This window comes from Eumetopias jubatus, unplaced genomic scaffold (genome assembly GCF_037043125.1).
Source record: "Eumetopias jubatus isolate StellerSeaLion01/CBP00866 unplaced genomic scaffold, mEumJub1_p1.0 scaffold_15, whole genome shotgun sequence".
Lineage (NCBI taxonomy): Eukaryota > Metazoa > Chordata > Mammalia > Carnivora > Otariidae > Eumetopias > Eumetopias jubatus.
In genome coordinates this window covers 18,826,210-18,841,159 of record NW_028274821.1, presented here as the reverse complement: position 1 = coordinate 18,841,159, position 14,950 = coordinate 18,826,210, and the positions used below count along the sequence as shown (strand labels likewise).

The window sequence follows — 14,950 nt, the reverse complement described above, 5'->3', positions numbered from 1 at the left end:
TTTAAGACCTAAAACTATAAAACTCAGAGGAAAACACAGGACAAAAGCTGCATGACACTGGATTTGGCAATGATTTCTTGTGTATGACACCAAGGCACAAGCAACAGAAGATGACAAAAATGAACTTCATGGAAATTTAAAAAAGTTTGTTCATACAACACTATCAACAGAATAGTTACACAAAGAATGGGAGAAAATTTGCAAATCATGTATTTAGTAAAGGATTAACACCCAGAATATATAAAGAACTCCTACCGCCCAACACAAAAAGCCAACCCAATTAAAAGATGGGCAAAAGACTCAAATAGATGTTTCTCCAAAGAAGATATACAAATGGCGAATAAGCACATGAAAAGATGCTGAAATACTAATCTTTAGGGAAATGCAAATCAAAACTACATGAGATGCCACTTAATCCCCATCAGGATGCTACCATGAAAAAAAGACAAAATATCATCTGCAAAGAGAGAGAGTTTGACTTCTTTGCCAATTTGAATACCTTTTATTTACTTTATGTGGAAAACCCAAAAGTCTCCACCCCCAAATTACTAGAACTCACACAGCAATTCAGTAATGTGGCAGGATATCAAAAGTCAATGCACAGAAACCAGTTGCTTTCTTATACATAACAACTCAACTGTAGAAACAGAAATTAAAGAAACGATTCCATTTACAATAGCACCAAAAACCATAAGATACCTCGGAATAAACCTAACCAAAGAGGTAAAGGATCTATACTCTAGGAACTACAGAACACTCATGAAAGAAACTGAAGACACAAAAAGATGGAAAAACATTCCATACTCATGGATCGGAAGACTAAACATTGTTAATATGTCTATGCTACCCAGAGCAATCTATACCTTCAATGCCATCCCGATCAAAATTCCAATGACATTTTTCGAAGTGCTGGAACAAACAATCTAAAATTTGTACGGAATCAGAAAAGACCCCGAATCGCCAAGGAAATGTTGAAAAACAAAGCTGGGGGCATCACGTTGCCCAGTTTCAAGCTATATTACAAAGCAGTGATCACCAAGACAGCATGGTACTGGCACAAAAACAGACATACAGACCAAAGGAACACAATAGAGAGCCCATATATGGACCCTCAACTCTACAGTCAAATAATCTTCGACAAAGCAGGAAAAAATATGCAATGGAAAAAAGACAGTCTCTTCAATAAACGGTGCTGGGAAAATTGGACAGCCACATGAAGAAAAATGAAACTCGACCATTCTCTCACACCCTACACAAAGATAAACTCAAAATGGATGAAAGACCTCAATGTGAGGCAGGAATCCATCAAAATCCTAGGAAGAGAACATAGGCAGTAACCTCTTTGACATCGGCCATAGCAACTTCTTTCAAGAAACATCTCCAAAGGCTAGTGAAACAAAAGCAAAAATGAACTTTTGGGACTTCATCAAGATAAAAAGCTTCTGCACAGCAAAGGAAACAGTCAACAAAACAAAGAGGCAACCCACAGAATGGGAGAAGATATTTGCAAAGGACACTACAGATAAAGGGCTGGTATCCAAGATCTATAAAGAACTTCTCAAACTCAACACCCAAAAAACAAATAATCAATTCAAAAAATGGGCAGAAGACATGAACACCAAAGAAGACATAAAAATGGCTAACAGACACATGAAAAAATGTTCATCGTCATTAGCCATCAGGGAAATTCAAATCAAAACCACAGTGAGATACCACCTTACACCAGTCAGGATGGCAAAAATTGACAAGCCAAGAAACAACAAATGTTGGAGAGGTTGTGAAGAAAGGGGAACCCGCTTACGCTGTTGGTGGGAATGCAAGTTGGTACAGCCACTTTGGAAAACAGTGTGGAGGTGCCTCAAAAAATTAAAAATAGAGCTACCCTATGACCCAGCAATCGCACTCCTGGGTATTTACCCCAAAGACACAGATGTAAAGGGCCATATGCACCCCAATGTTCATAGCAGCAATGTCTGCAATAGCCAATCTGTGGGAAGAGCCGAGATGCCCTTCAAGAGATGAATGGATAAAGAAGATGTGGTCCATATATACAATGGAGTATTACTCAGCCATCAGAAAGGATGAATACCCAACTTCTACATCAACATGGATGGGACTGGAGGAGATGATGCTAAGTGAAATAAGTCAAGCAGAGAAAGTCAATTATCATCTGGTTTCACTTATTTGTGGAACATAAGGAACAGCATGGAGGACATTAGGAGAAGGAAGGGAAAAATGAAGGGGGGGAAATTGGAGGGAGAGATTAACCATGAGAGACTGTGGACTCTGAGAAACAAACTGAGGGTTGGGGTGGGGGTGGGGGATTGGGTTAGCCCGGTGATGGGTGTTAAGGAGGGCACGAGGGCACGTACCGCATGCAGCACCGGGTGTTATATGAAAACAATGAATCGTGGATCACTACATCAAAAACTAATGATGTACCGCATGGTGACTAATATAATAAAATTTAAAAAATAAAAAAAAGACAAAATAACACCTGTAGACAAGGATGTAAAGGAATCAGAACCTTTGTGCACTATTGGTGAAAATGTAAAACCATACAAAACCCTGTCGAAAACAGTATAGGAAGTCCTCAAAAAGTCAAAAATACAGTACAATTATCATATGATCCAGCAATTCCACTTCTGTGTATATAGCCAAAAGAACTGAAAGCAGCGTCTCAAAGAAATACTTGTACTCCAATGTTCAGAGAAGCATTAATCACAACAGCTAAAGCATGGAAGAAACCCAAGTGTCCACTGATGGGTGAACTGGCAAGCAAAATGTGGAACATCCAAAAAATGGATTATTATTCAGCTAAAAGGGAAATTCTGACATATGCTACAACATGGACAAATCTTAAAGACATTATGCTAAATGAAATAGGCCAGTTAGAAAAATACAAGTTATACTGATTTCACTTACATGAAGTACTCAGAATATTCAAAATTATAGATATAAGAAAGTACAATTGTAGCTGCCAAGGGGTTTGGAAGTGTGTGTGTGGGGGGGGAGCGTAGAATGGGTGGGTTATTATTTAATGGGTATAAAGTTTCAATTCCATAAGAAAAAAGATACGAAGATGGATGGTAGTAATGGTTGTACAACATTATAAATGTACTTAATACCACTGAACTGTACACTTAAAAATGGTTAAGACGGGGGTGCGCCCAGGTGTTTCAGTCGGTTAAGCGCCTGCCTTTGGCTCAGGTCATGATCCCAGAGTCCCAGAATTGAGCCCTGCATCAGGCTCCCTGCTCAGTGAGGAGTCTGCTTCTCCCTCTTACCCTGCTCATGCTTACTCGCTCGCTCTCTCTCAAGTAAATAAAATTTAAAAAAAAAAATGGCTAAGATCGTAAACTGTTACATGTATGCCACAATAAAAAAAAATATTAAAGAAAAAGATGATTGGGTATAGTATCTACACAGGATATGAATGAACTGAGAGCTACACAGGATATGAATGGAACTGAGAGAAGAAAAAACAATTATAAGAAGCGTCACCAGAATTGTGTTAAATCTCCTTTACTGTTTTTACCTCTTTGCCAAAAGGTGAAATGTTTATTACTGGATTTCACTTTTTTAGTGAAAAAATAAATGCATGGCAAAGTTGGTGATATAGTTTTCAAGATGGTCAGCTATTAGAGGAAGGACAGAGGAACAGAAGGTAAGCAGGTAACTAGGTTAGGAAGATCACTTTGTGTTTGAAGATAAGACAGGCTACGGTATTTTTACCTACTAAGGAGAAAGCTTCACTAGAGAGAACAGAATACAAAAAGTACCTGGTGATAGTGACCAATGGCACAGGGGAAAGGAAGTAGATTTCTGCAGAACAGCTCTTCCACTGAGAAAAGTAAAGGGTGGAAATAATGGACTATTTGGTCTAGGCTGAATACAAAAGCATATGAACCCACAGAGTAAACAAACAGATTTGGGAAAACATAAATATATCAAGGGACTAAGTACGCCCAAAAGATTAAGAATTGATATAATGGGATTTTTTTTAAAAGCTAGAAAACAAAATATACTTGATGAAATTAATTTATTATAGTTAAAAACTAACCTTACCCTTAATAAGCTAGATATATTATTTGTCATAAGTTTCCATAAAAGTTTTGTAAACATGATAAACACAAACCACATTAAAATTCCCCATGTAATAAGATTCCCTCATATTTGTTAAATAATTTCAATGCCTCCAAAGAAAAATAGTACTCAAACGTGGTATTTAGGTCTTTTCTCCTTTTCTTATTACCATTTTTTTTTAAGATTTTATTTATTTATTTGACAGAGACACAGCAAGAGAGGGAACACAAGCAGGGGGAGTGGGAGAGGGAGAAGCAGGCTTCCCGCTGAGCAAGAAGTCTGATGTGCGGCTCGATTCCAGCACCCTGGGACCATGACCTGAGCCGAAGGCACACACTTAACAACTGAGCCACCCAGGCGCCCCTCCTTATTACCATTCTTATTTACTGTTTCCTTTACCTTGATCAGCTACTTTTTGTTTTGCTTCTTCTATTCGTTTAAGTTCATGTTGTTTTGCTTCCAAGAGTTGTTTTTCTTCTTTTAAAGGATCATATTTTATTTCTACAGGAAGCATGAAAAAGAATATGTAATTACCTTAAGTATAATCATTCTAAAATATATCCTTGAAAATAATCACTAATTCAAAGTCTGCAATAATTCAGAGTAAAAACCAATTTAATGTGAATTTCCAGATGCTAATTTAAATATAAAGTATCTCAAAAAATTCATGAAAAGTATTTTGAATTATCAAATATAAAGATTTTTTTCCACCCACAAATAAAAGTACTTTAAGTTATAATGTTTAAAATTTGACTTACTAGAAGAAGGCACTATGAGTAAATAAATGTCTCCCAGGACAGCTTCAACTGGTTGAGTATACAGGTTCTTCCATGGAATTATAAGATTAAGATTACCTATATGATTTTTAGAAGAAGGACAAAAAATAATATTCATTCAACCACATTTACTGCCAGCCTATTTTCTGTCAGAGATTAGAAGAAATAAAGTGACAAGCTGAGTCATTTTACAGAAAGCTATTTTACAACCACAAACAACAAGCCTCTGTTGTGATGATTTGAAATTGTCTATTAGTACTGTTGGAAAATCTACTAAATGATATTCTAAAAATTTACCAGTTTCTCTTTATGGCAATCTGCACCACAAACATTAGTATTCTTCTGCAATTAACCAACAACCCTTGATATTATAACCCTGATTTCCCCAATTCTTGCTTTAAATCACTGTATTTTTATTACACTTTCAAAAGGTACACTATAAAATTGAAAAATGTATTTTTCATATATACAGACTATATATACATAATATGTACGATTATCATAAGTGTATGTATGCGCAGATTTCTATGGTAATAAAGATCGTGGACAAGATTAGAAAATCATTCAAACTAATGAAAATGTTTTACTACAATCTATCAGAAAAGTATTTTTTAAAGCATTAGATTTCTTGAACTAAAAAACATGATCTAAGGTATTCGTTATACTGATTCTATTCTTGTGATTTTAGAAAATTTCCATAATAGAGGTGAGGAGGAGGGGATGAAAAAAAGAAAATTTCCACAATAGTTTTAAAATACTTTAAAATTTTTTAGAAAGCATGAGTCAATTTATTTAGAAATAGTTGCCGTAACTGGCAAGGGAATGATTAACAACACAATGCTACGTTAACTGATTAGTCATTGGGAAGGGGAAAAAAAATTTACATAGATATATCTCATTACATAACCTCAAAATTCCATATTTAAACAAATCCAAATTGAGAAAAAGATTTCATCTCACATAATCAATACAGAGAAAAAGAACCAAACTATAATTTCTAAAAGACAGATGACTTTCTAAGTTTAAAAATCAGAGAAGATAATGACCATTTCAAGTTTATGTACAGTCCAAAATATAACCAGAATGAACACATTAGAAAAAACAGTGACAAATCTGATATAATTTATAAACGTATCAGGTAGACTGCTTACACACATACACATACATTAGATTGCTGGAGTGGAGCGGGGTGGGAGGGGTGGGGTGGCTGGGTGATGGACATTGGGGAGGGTATGTGCTATGGTGAACACTGTGAATTGTGATGAATCACAGACCTGTACCCCTGAAATAAATAACACATATGTTCACAAAAAAATTAATTAAAAAAAATCCAGAAAAGTAAACAAAAGAACAGAGAACAGTGACAAAACAGCGTTAAGTAATCAAAGAAACACACACGAAGTTAATAATGTACCATTTTCACCAGTAAATCTTGAAACAAAAAAGCTTTTTCCTCTCAGTACAGACTTTTAGAAAATGTGGAAAATACACAAAAATATAAACAAAGGCAATTCCAAAAATCTTCCACATAAATATAGCTATTTTAAAATATGTATATATTTATATTTGCTATATATGTAATTTTGCATGCTAAATGAGGGAACTTTGAAAGATCAATAAGATTAACAACACCCAATAACAGCAAGAGGAGGGGCGCCTGGGTGGCTTAGTCAGTTAAGTGTCTGACTCTTGATTTAGCTCAGGTGATGACCTCAAGGTCATAGGATCAAGCCCCTCTGGACTCTGCTTTCAACAGGGAGTCTGCTTAAAGATTCTCTCTCTCTGTCCCTCCCCAACTCGTCATCTCTCCTCTCTCTCTCAAATAAATAAAATCTTAAAAAAAAATAGCAAGGGGAAAATATGTTCCTATAAAAGTAATTGTAATGCTATACTGCTCATTTGGAAGTGTATACTTCTTTCACTCAACAAATTGTGTCCCTACTATTTGCCAGGTATTGTACTAAGTAGTGAGAATAAAAATTGAACCGACTTAAACTGTCTAGTAGAAGAAAAAAATGATACTAAAGAATGACAGGTGCTAGGACAGAGGTATGCAAACAACCTCAGAAACTAACTTTCTGACTCGTCCCTCGCCACACTTTCTGGATGATGCAGACCTGACTCCTTAGACCATATACCTATGATAAATCAGAATACAGCAATAACTAGTCAGAAACCTAAGAAACTGAGATAGTTATGCTATTAAACACACTGGCCCTCAATTAACCATTTTTAACACCTAACAAGATGCATAATTTCAGTTTTTAAACAAGGGATATATGGACCACATGGTATTTTTAAGTTACACAACTAAGTTCTACCCAGATGAGAACACATGATTTTCAATACTTAGAAACATTAAAAATATCACATTAAAGAGATACTAAGCATATAATTCTTACTCTACGTCCAGCAAGAAGGACATTCAAATAATAAGCACAGCTTACCTATATGACCAACTTTAACTTTAAATGGTACATCCAGTTGACTCTAGAAAATATCATACATAAAATATTAGTACATATACAGGCCAACAAAACAGAGAACATTTTCGTCCCAAAATTATTTATTTTTTTTTTAAAGATTTTTTATTTATTTATTTGAGAGAGCGAGAATGAGAGAGAGAGAGCACATGAGGGGGGGAGGGTCAGAGGGAGAAGCAGACTCCCTGCTGAGCAGGGAGCTCGATGTGGGACTCGATCCCGGGACTCCAGGATCATGACCTGAGCCGAAGGCAGTCGCTTAACCAACTGAGCCACCCAGGCGCCCCGTCCCAAAATTATTTAAAGGGTTTAAGTTAACTCACACCTTGTCTTTATCTTCAAAACCTATTTAAATTTATAGATACATAATTGTAATATTCTCAAATCCACAAAATTCAGGGAGACTGATCATTTTTAAATAAATAGGGGAAAAGTAATACAGACCACCTAAGTTACCCATATCAAAGTCATACTGCCTTTACGTTGTACCGGGGGTGGGGGGGAGAATTTCACTGTCAGTTTGTCCTCACAAGGAGGTTAAAACTCCATTTTGCAAAAAATACCCTCAAAAAAATTTCTCCCCATCCAACAGGGAAAAGGACAACTTCTTCAGTAAGTGGTGCTGAGAAAACTCGATATCCACACAATTTTCGATAGACATATCCAAAGAACATATATAAATGGCCAATAAGCACATGATACGATGTTCAATCTCACTAGTCACGAGGGAAATGCTAAGAAAAACCAAAATGAGATACTACTTTATATCTATTAAGATGGGTATTATCAAAAAACAAAAAATAGTGCCTGGCTGGGTAAGTCAGTAGAGCATGTGACTCTTGATCTTGGGGTCATGAATTTGAGCCCCACGTTGGGGAGATTATACTTAAATTTTTTTAAAAAGAACATTAAAAAGTAAATATTAGCAAAGATGTGGAGAAACTGGAAACTCCATGTGTTGGTGAGGGGAATATAAAATGGTTCAGCTACCGTGGAAAACAGTAACAGTTCTTGAAAAGGCTAAACATAAAATTACCATAAAATCCAACAATTCCACTAATAGGCATTTACCCACAGGGACTGAAAGTAGGTAACCGAACAGACATGTGTACTGCCAATGTTACAGCAACATTATTCAAAGAGCCAAAAGGCAGAAACAACTGGAGTATCCATCAATGTATGAATGGATAAACAAAATGTTGCTTATAGATACAGTGGAATATTATGCAGCCACAAAAAGAAGTAATGAAAAACAAACTGAGGGTTCTAGAGGGGAGGAGGGTAGGGGGATGGGTTAGCCTGGTGATGGGTATTGAGGAGGGCACGTTCTGCATGGAGCACTAAGTGTTATGAACAAACAATGAATCATGGAACACTGCATCAAAAACTAATGATGTAATGTATGGTGATTAACATAACAATAAAAAATAAAAAAGAAGTAATGTTCTGATACAAACAACATGGACAAACCTTAAAGGAATTATGCTAAGTGAAATATGTTGAACAGCGAATGGCAAACATAGCATGATTCCATTTATAAGAGCTACATGGAATAGGCAAATTCAGGGAGTCAGAAAGTAGATTAGAGGTTAACAGGATCTACACAGAACAGGAATGGGGACTTATTTCTTAAGGGTCATAGGGTTCCCTCTGACCTAAGGTAAAAGTTGCAGAAAAAGATATTGGTTGATAGCTGTACAACATCATAAATGTAATTAGTATCACTGAATTCTTGGGTAAAAACATAATTACCACAGCATTAAAAAAACAAAACTTGAGAACTATTAGAAAGATCAATTAACCATTTAAAATCATATAGAAAGAAAAGAATTAGGAATATTTTTAAATAGGGAAAATTACCAGTTTGTGGTTTTAAGGAGATGAAAAGTCCACTTTGTAAAATCCACATTTTGCAAAAATTATTTTCAAAAAGTTTTCTCAAAGCTTGAATAATTTAAGATGACAAAGTAAATCAAGAAGTCTACATATTTATAAATGCTCTAACATTACACATTTTTTATACTCAAGACCTACCAGAGGGATGCCTGGGGGGCTCAGTTAGTTAAGTGTCTGACTCTTGATTTCGGCTCAGGTCACAATCTCAGAGTCATGGGAATAAGCCATGCATCAGGCTACCCACTCAGCAGGGAATACGCTGGAGATTCTCTCCCTCTCCCTCTACCCCTCACCACCTTACACTCTCTAAAATAAATAGAACCTAAGAGGAAAAAAAACAAAAACAAAAACCTACCAGAGCGTTTTCTTTAATTTCAAGATTCTTCAAGGCCACAGCTCCTAAGATTTAAAAAGTAAAATTAAATATTTAAAATATTTTTCATTTTGAAAACGCATACTTCATCCTTAAATGTCATAAATGAAAAATCATAAATAATGTGCATAACAGAAAACAAAATATTCTATAATCTTACTAGCTCACCTTCATTCTTCAACTTAGTCTAAAATCGTATGTTTATCCATATTCTTTTAAAGTGGGTTATGAGATGTCCTTGTTCTTTTTTTTTTTTTAAGATTTTTTTATTTGACAGAGAGACAGCAAGAGAGGGAACACAAGCAGATGGAATGGGAGAGGGAGAGGCAGGCTTCCCACTGAGCAGGGAGCCCAACGCTGGGCTCGATCCCAGGACCTTAATGGTTATAGCCCACTGTAATGTAAACAAACATTTTAAGCAGACTTATACAGATAACAGGACTCTAGTAAAGCTGCATAAAATACAAATATGCAAAAAAATGAGCTGTATTTATAAATATATTTGCAACAAACAAGTGGAAATTTGTAAGATCCAATATCAGTGAGCTTGAAGATACATATATATAAATTTCCCCATCTGAAATGCAAGGAGAAAAGTAAAAGAAAAAATAACAATGTCCACGAACTGTAGGACAACTGTAAAAGCTGTAACATATGCATAACAGGAATACCAAAAGGAAAAACAGAGAAGAAACATAAATATTTGAAGTAGCAATGACTGAGAAATTTCCAAAATTAATGATAAAAACACCAAACCACAGATCCAGAAAACTAAGAGAACACAAGTCAGGGAAATAAAAAATCTACAACTAAGCATATCATAACCAAACTACAGAAAATCAAAAACTAAAACAAAACAATAAAACACTTGAATATGATCCAGAAATACCTCTTCTGGGTATAAGGGAAAAAAAAAAAAAAAAACAGGATTTTGAAAAGATTATCTGTACTCCAGTGTTTACTGTAGCATTATTCACAATAGCCAAGATATGGAAACAACCTAACTGTCCATCAACAGATGAATGGATAAAGATATGATATTGATATAAATGCACACAATGGAAATTATTCAGCCATGAAAAAGAACGAAATCCTGCCATTTGTGACAACACTGATGGATTTCGAGGGCATTATGCTTAGACACAGAAAGACAAATACGATATGGTATTGTTTATATGTAATATCTAAACAGCCTGAACTCTCAGAAACAGAGAGGAGAATCCTGGTTACCAGGGGCTAGGATGTGGGGGGAACTGGGGAAATTACGTTAAAAGATACAAACTTGCAACTAGGAGATGATTAAGTTCTGGAGATCTAATGCATACCACAGTGCGTTATATCAACAATACTGTACTATATATTTCAAAGTTGCAAAGACACTAGATCTTTAATGTTCACACCACAAAAAAGAAATGATTATGTGACAGGATAGACGTGTTGTGAAGCTACCATCATAATCATACTGCAATATACAACTGTAGCAAATCAATATGTTGTGCACCTTAAACTTACACAATGTTATATGTAAATTAGGCCAACAACAACAAAAAGAAAAAAAATTTTTTTTTAAAGATTTATTTATTTGACAGAGAGACAGCAAGAGAGGGAACACAAGCGGGGGGGGGGGTGGTGGGAGAGAGAGAAGCAGGTTTCCTGCGGAGCAGGGAGCCCGATGAGGGGCTCGATCCCAGGACCCTGGGACCATGACCTGAGCCGAAGGCAGACGCTTAACAACTGAGCCACCCAGGCGCCTCCAAAAAGAAAAATCTTGAAAAAAAGCAGAGAAAAACACACACATTCCCCGACAAAGGTATAAGGAATAACTGAATTGAAAAATTCACCAGCGAACATCCAAAGCAGACTCCAACAGACAAAAGAATGAACTAACAAACTTGAAAACAGGTCATCTGAAAATGTAGTGATGGCCAAAAAAAAAAAAAAGTGAACCGAGGGAAACAGACTTGTGAGACATAAGTAAGTATGCATTATGGATCAATATGCATTATGAGAGTCCCAAAAGGAGGAAAGACACAGGCAGAGAGCTTAGTTGAAAAAGTAACATCCAAAATTTTCCCAAATTTGAGGACAGATATGTATACAGAAAACCAAGAATCTCAACCAAGAAACATCATCAACAACAGTGAGTATTAAAAGCAAAAGTGATTTGACATCTACACAGGATCTTCAAAAAGACTATCAGTGGATTTTTCAGCAGAAACCTTACAGAAAATGATATATTTAGAGTGGTGAAAGAAAAAAAAAAAGCCAACCAAGAACATTATATTCAACAAGGTATTATATCTACTTCAAAAATGAGGAAAAAAATTTTTAAGATACTCTCAGATAAACAAAAGCTGAGGGAGCTCATTAACAGATCTGTCTTACGAGAAACCTTAAAGAGAGTCCTTCCAGTTGAAAAGAAAAGATGCTGGGCATGGGGCACCTAGGCGGCTCAGTCAGCTGAGTGTCTGACTCTTGGTTTCAGCTCGGGTCCTGATCTCATGGGTCATGGGATGAGCCCAACAATTGGGCTCCGTGCTCAGTGGGGAATCTGCTTGAAGATTCTCTTCCTCTGCCTCCCCCCCAACTCATGTGCATGCACATGCTCTCTCTCAAATAATCTTAAAAAAAAAAAAAAAAAAAAAAAGGATGCTAGGCAGTAACTCAAAGCTATATGAAAATATAAGTTCTCCAGGAAAGGCAAGTGCATGGACAATATGAAAACTACTACTATAATTTTACTTTGTAACTCCATTTTTTATTCTCTATTTTTGAAATTTAAATCAAATTCAACTCTTTCATTTAAAAAACAAAAAACTTAAGAATTGTAAGTCTATGTTAATAGGTACATAATGTGTAAAAATGTCATCTGTTACATCAATAACAAAGTTGGGAAGGTAAGTTATAAAAGTAAAGTTATTGTTTGGGATTAAAGTTGGTATCAGTTTAAGATACGTTCTTTTACGTTAAGGTATTATATGTAATTCCTACAGAACCACAAAAATAAATCTACAGAATATACAAAAAGGAAATAAGGAAAGCAAAACGGGTCACACACACACAAAAAAAATGAACACAAAGGAAGAAAGTTAAAACATGAAACAGTTATAAGACATGCAGAAAATAATTAACAAAATGAAAATAGTAAGGCTTTCCTATCAGTAATTACTTTAAATGTAAACAGTTTAAGAAGATATGGTGTATGTGTATGAGTGTGTATGTGTGTGTGTCTATATGCATATAAACATATATATACACACATATACAATGAAACACTACTCATTCATAAAACCGAATGAAATCTTGCCATTTGCAAGACATGGATGGAGCTAGGGAGTAGTATACTAAGCAAAATAAGTCAGAGAAAGACAAATACCATATGATTTCACTCTTGTGTGGAATTTAAGAAAACAGATGAAAACAGGGATAAAAAAATAAATAAAAAACAAGAAAAATAGGCAAACCAGGAAACAGACTATTAACTACAGAGAACAATCTGAGGGTTACTGCAGGGGAGGTGGGCAGGGGGATGGGTTAAACAGGTGATGGGGATAAAGGAGGGCACTTGTGAGGAGCACTGGGTGTTGCATATAAGTGATGAATCATTAAATTCTCCACCTAACACTAGCATTACACTCTATGTGAGCTGGAATTTAAATAAAAATTTGAAAAGAAATAAATGTAAACAGTTTAAACTCCCCATTCAAAAGACACAGGCAGAATGTATTTAAAACCAAACAAAACATGATGCCCCTACAGCTCTAAGAACATACATAGTTAAAATTTAAGTGCAAAAATGGCAAAAGATTTCCCATGCAAATAATAAGAGACCAGATATGGCTGTACACATATTAGACAAAACAGACTAAAGTCAAAAGCTATTGTAAGAGATGAAGAGGAACATCATATAATAAGTGTCAATTCACTAATTATAAACATAGCATGCCAATTATAAACACATATTCACCAAACACCAGAGCACAATATGAAGCAAACACTGACAAATAAGAAGAAACAGCTCTACAATAATGGTAGGAGGCTTTAGCACACAACTTCAATAATGGATAGAACCACCAGACAGAAGATTAAGAAGGAAACAAAACATGTATGTTTTAATAAAACATACATGAAACACTCTACTCAACAAGAGCAGAATACACAATTTTCTCAAGTGCTCATGAAACATTCTTCAGGACAGGTCATGTATTAGGCAAAAACAACAACAACAACAACAATCTGAATTTTAAGAGATTGAAATCCTTAGATGATATCACGAGAAAGAAGAAATCACAAGAACTTAAGGAAAATTAAAATGAAAGCACAACATACCAAAATTTATAGGCTGCAGCAAAGACGGTCCTGGGAAAACTTATAGCTGTAACTGTCTATATTAAAAAATAACAGCCCAAATTAAAACCTTAAATTGTACCTTAAAGAAATAGAGATTAACTAAGCTCAAAGCTACAAGAATAAAGTTTAGAACAGAGATAATTAAAATAGAGAACAGAAAACCCAACAGAGAAAACTGATGAGATCAAAAATTGGTTCCTCAAAAATCTTTAGCTAATAAACTAAGAGAAAGAAGAATTAAACAATTAAAATCAGGAATATTGGAGGGAATCATACTATCGATTTTACAGAGAAATAAAAGATTTTAAGAGTACTATGAACAACTGTACATCAACAAATTGGATACCCTCGATGAAATGGATAAATTCCTAGAAAAACATACCCTACTACTAATGAATCCTCAAGAAATGGATAATCTGAACAGACCTATAATATGTAAGGAGATTTACTCACTGATCAAAAACCTCCCAAAAACAGAAGTCTAGGACAAGATGATTTCACTTATGAATTCTACCAAACATTTGAGAACACCAATCCTCCTCAAACTTTTCCAAAAAAAAAAAAAAAAAAAAAAACTAAAGAGAAGGAAATACTTCCAAACTCAGTCTATGAGGTCAGCATAAATCTGATACCAGAGACAAAGATGCTACAAGGAAATTACAGATCATTACCCCCAATGAATATTGACACAAAAACCCTCAACAAAATACTAGCAAACAAAATTCAACAGCACATTAGAAGGATTATATACCATGACCCAATACTATTCCTGGAACGCAAGGATGTTTTCATATTAGAACATCAATGCAATACACCACATTAACAGAATGAAGGGGAGGGAAAAAAAACACATCTCAATGAAAAAGCATTCAAAAAATTTCAATACCCTTTCCTGACAAAAACACTCAACATATTAGGAATAAAAGGAAACAACCTCAATATAATAAAGGCCACATATGAAAAGCCCACAGTGAACATCACATTCA

The 14,950-nt window shown here is 35.2% G+C and overlaps 1 protein-coding gene across 2 annotated transcripts in view; it reads right to left on the bottom strand.

The window, feature by feature from the left end:
* The window catches only part of VPS13A (vacuolar protein sorting 13 homolog A), a 266,873-nt gene that overhangs the window by 238,596 nt on the left and 13,327 nt on the right, over positions 1-14,950 (bottom strand). For both annotated transcript variants that reach the window (XM_028090366.2, XM_028090367.2), the window contains exons 2-5: positions 9,597-9,640; positions 7,310-7,352; positions 4,845-4,940; positions 4,486-4,587 (exon numbers count right to left, since the gene is read on the bottom strand). In XM_028090366.2, the coding sequence (XP_027946167.1) occupies positions 4,486-4,587; positions 4,845-4,940; positions 7,310-7,352; positions 9,597-9,640 (285 nt within the window). The remainder of the gene's footprint in view (positions 1-4,485; positions 4,588-4,844; positions 4,941-7,309; positions 7,353-9,596; positions 9,641-14,950) is intronic.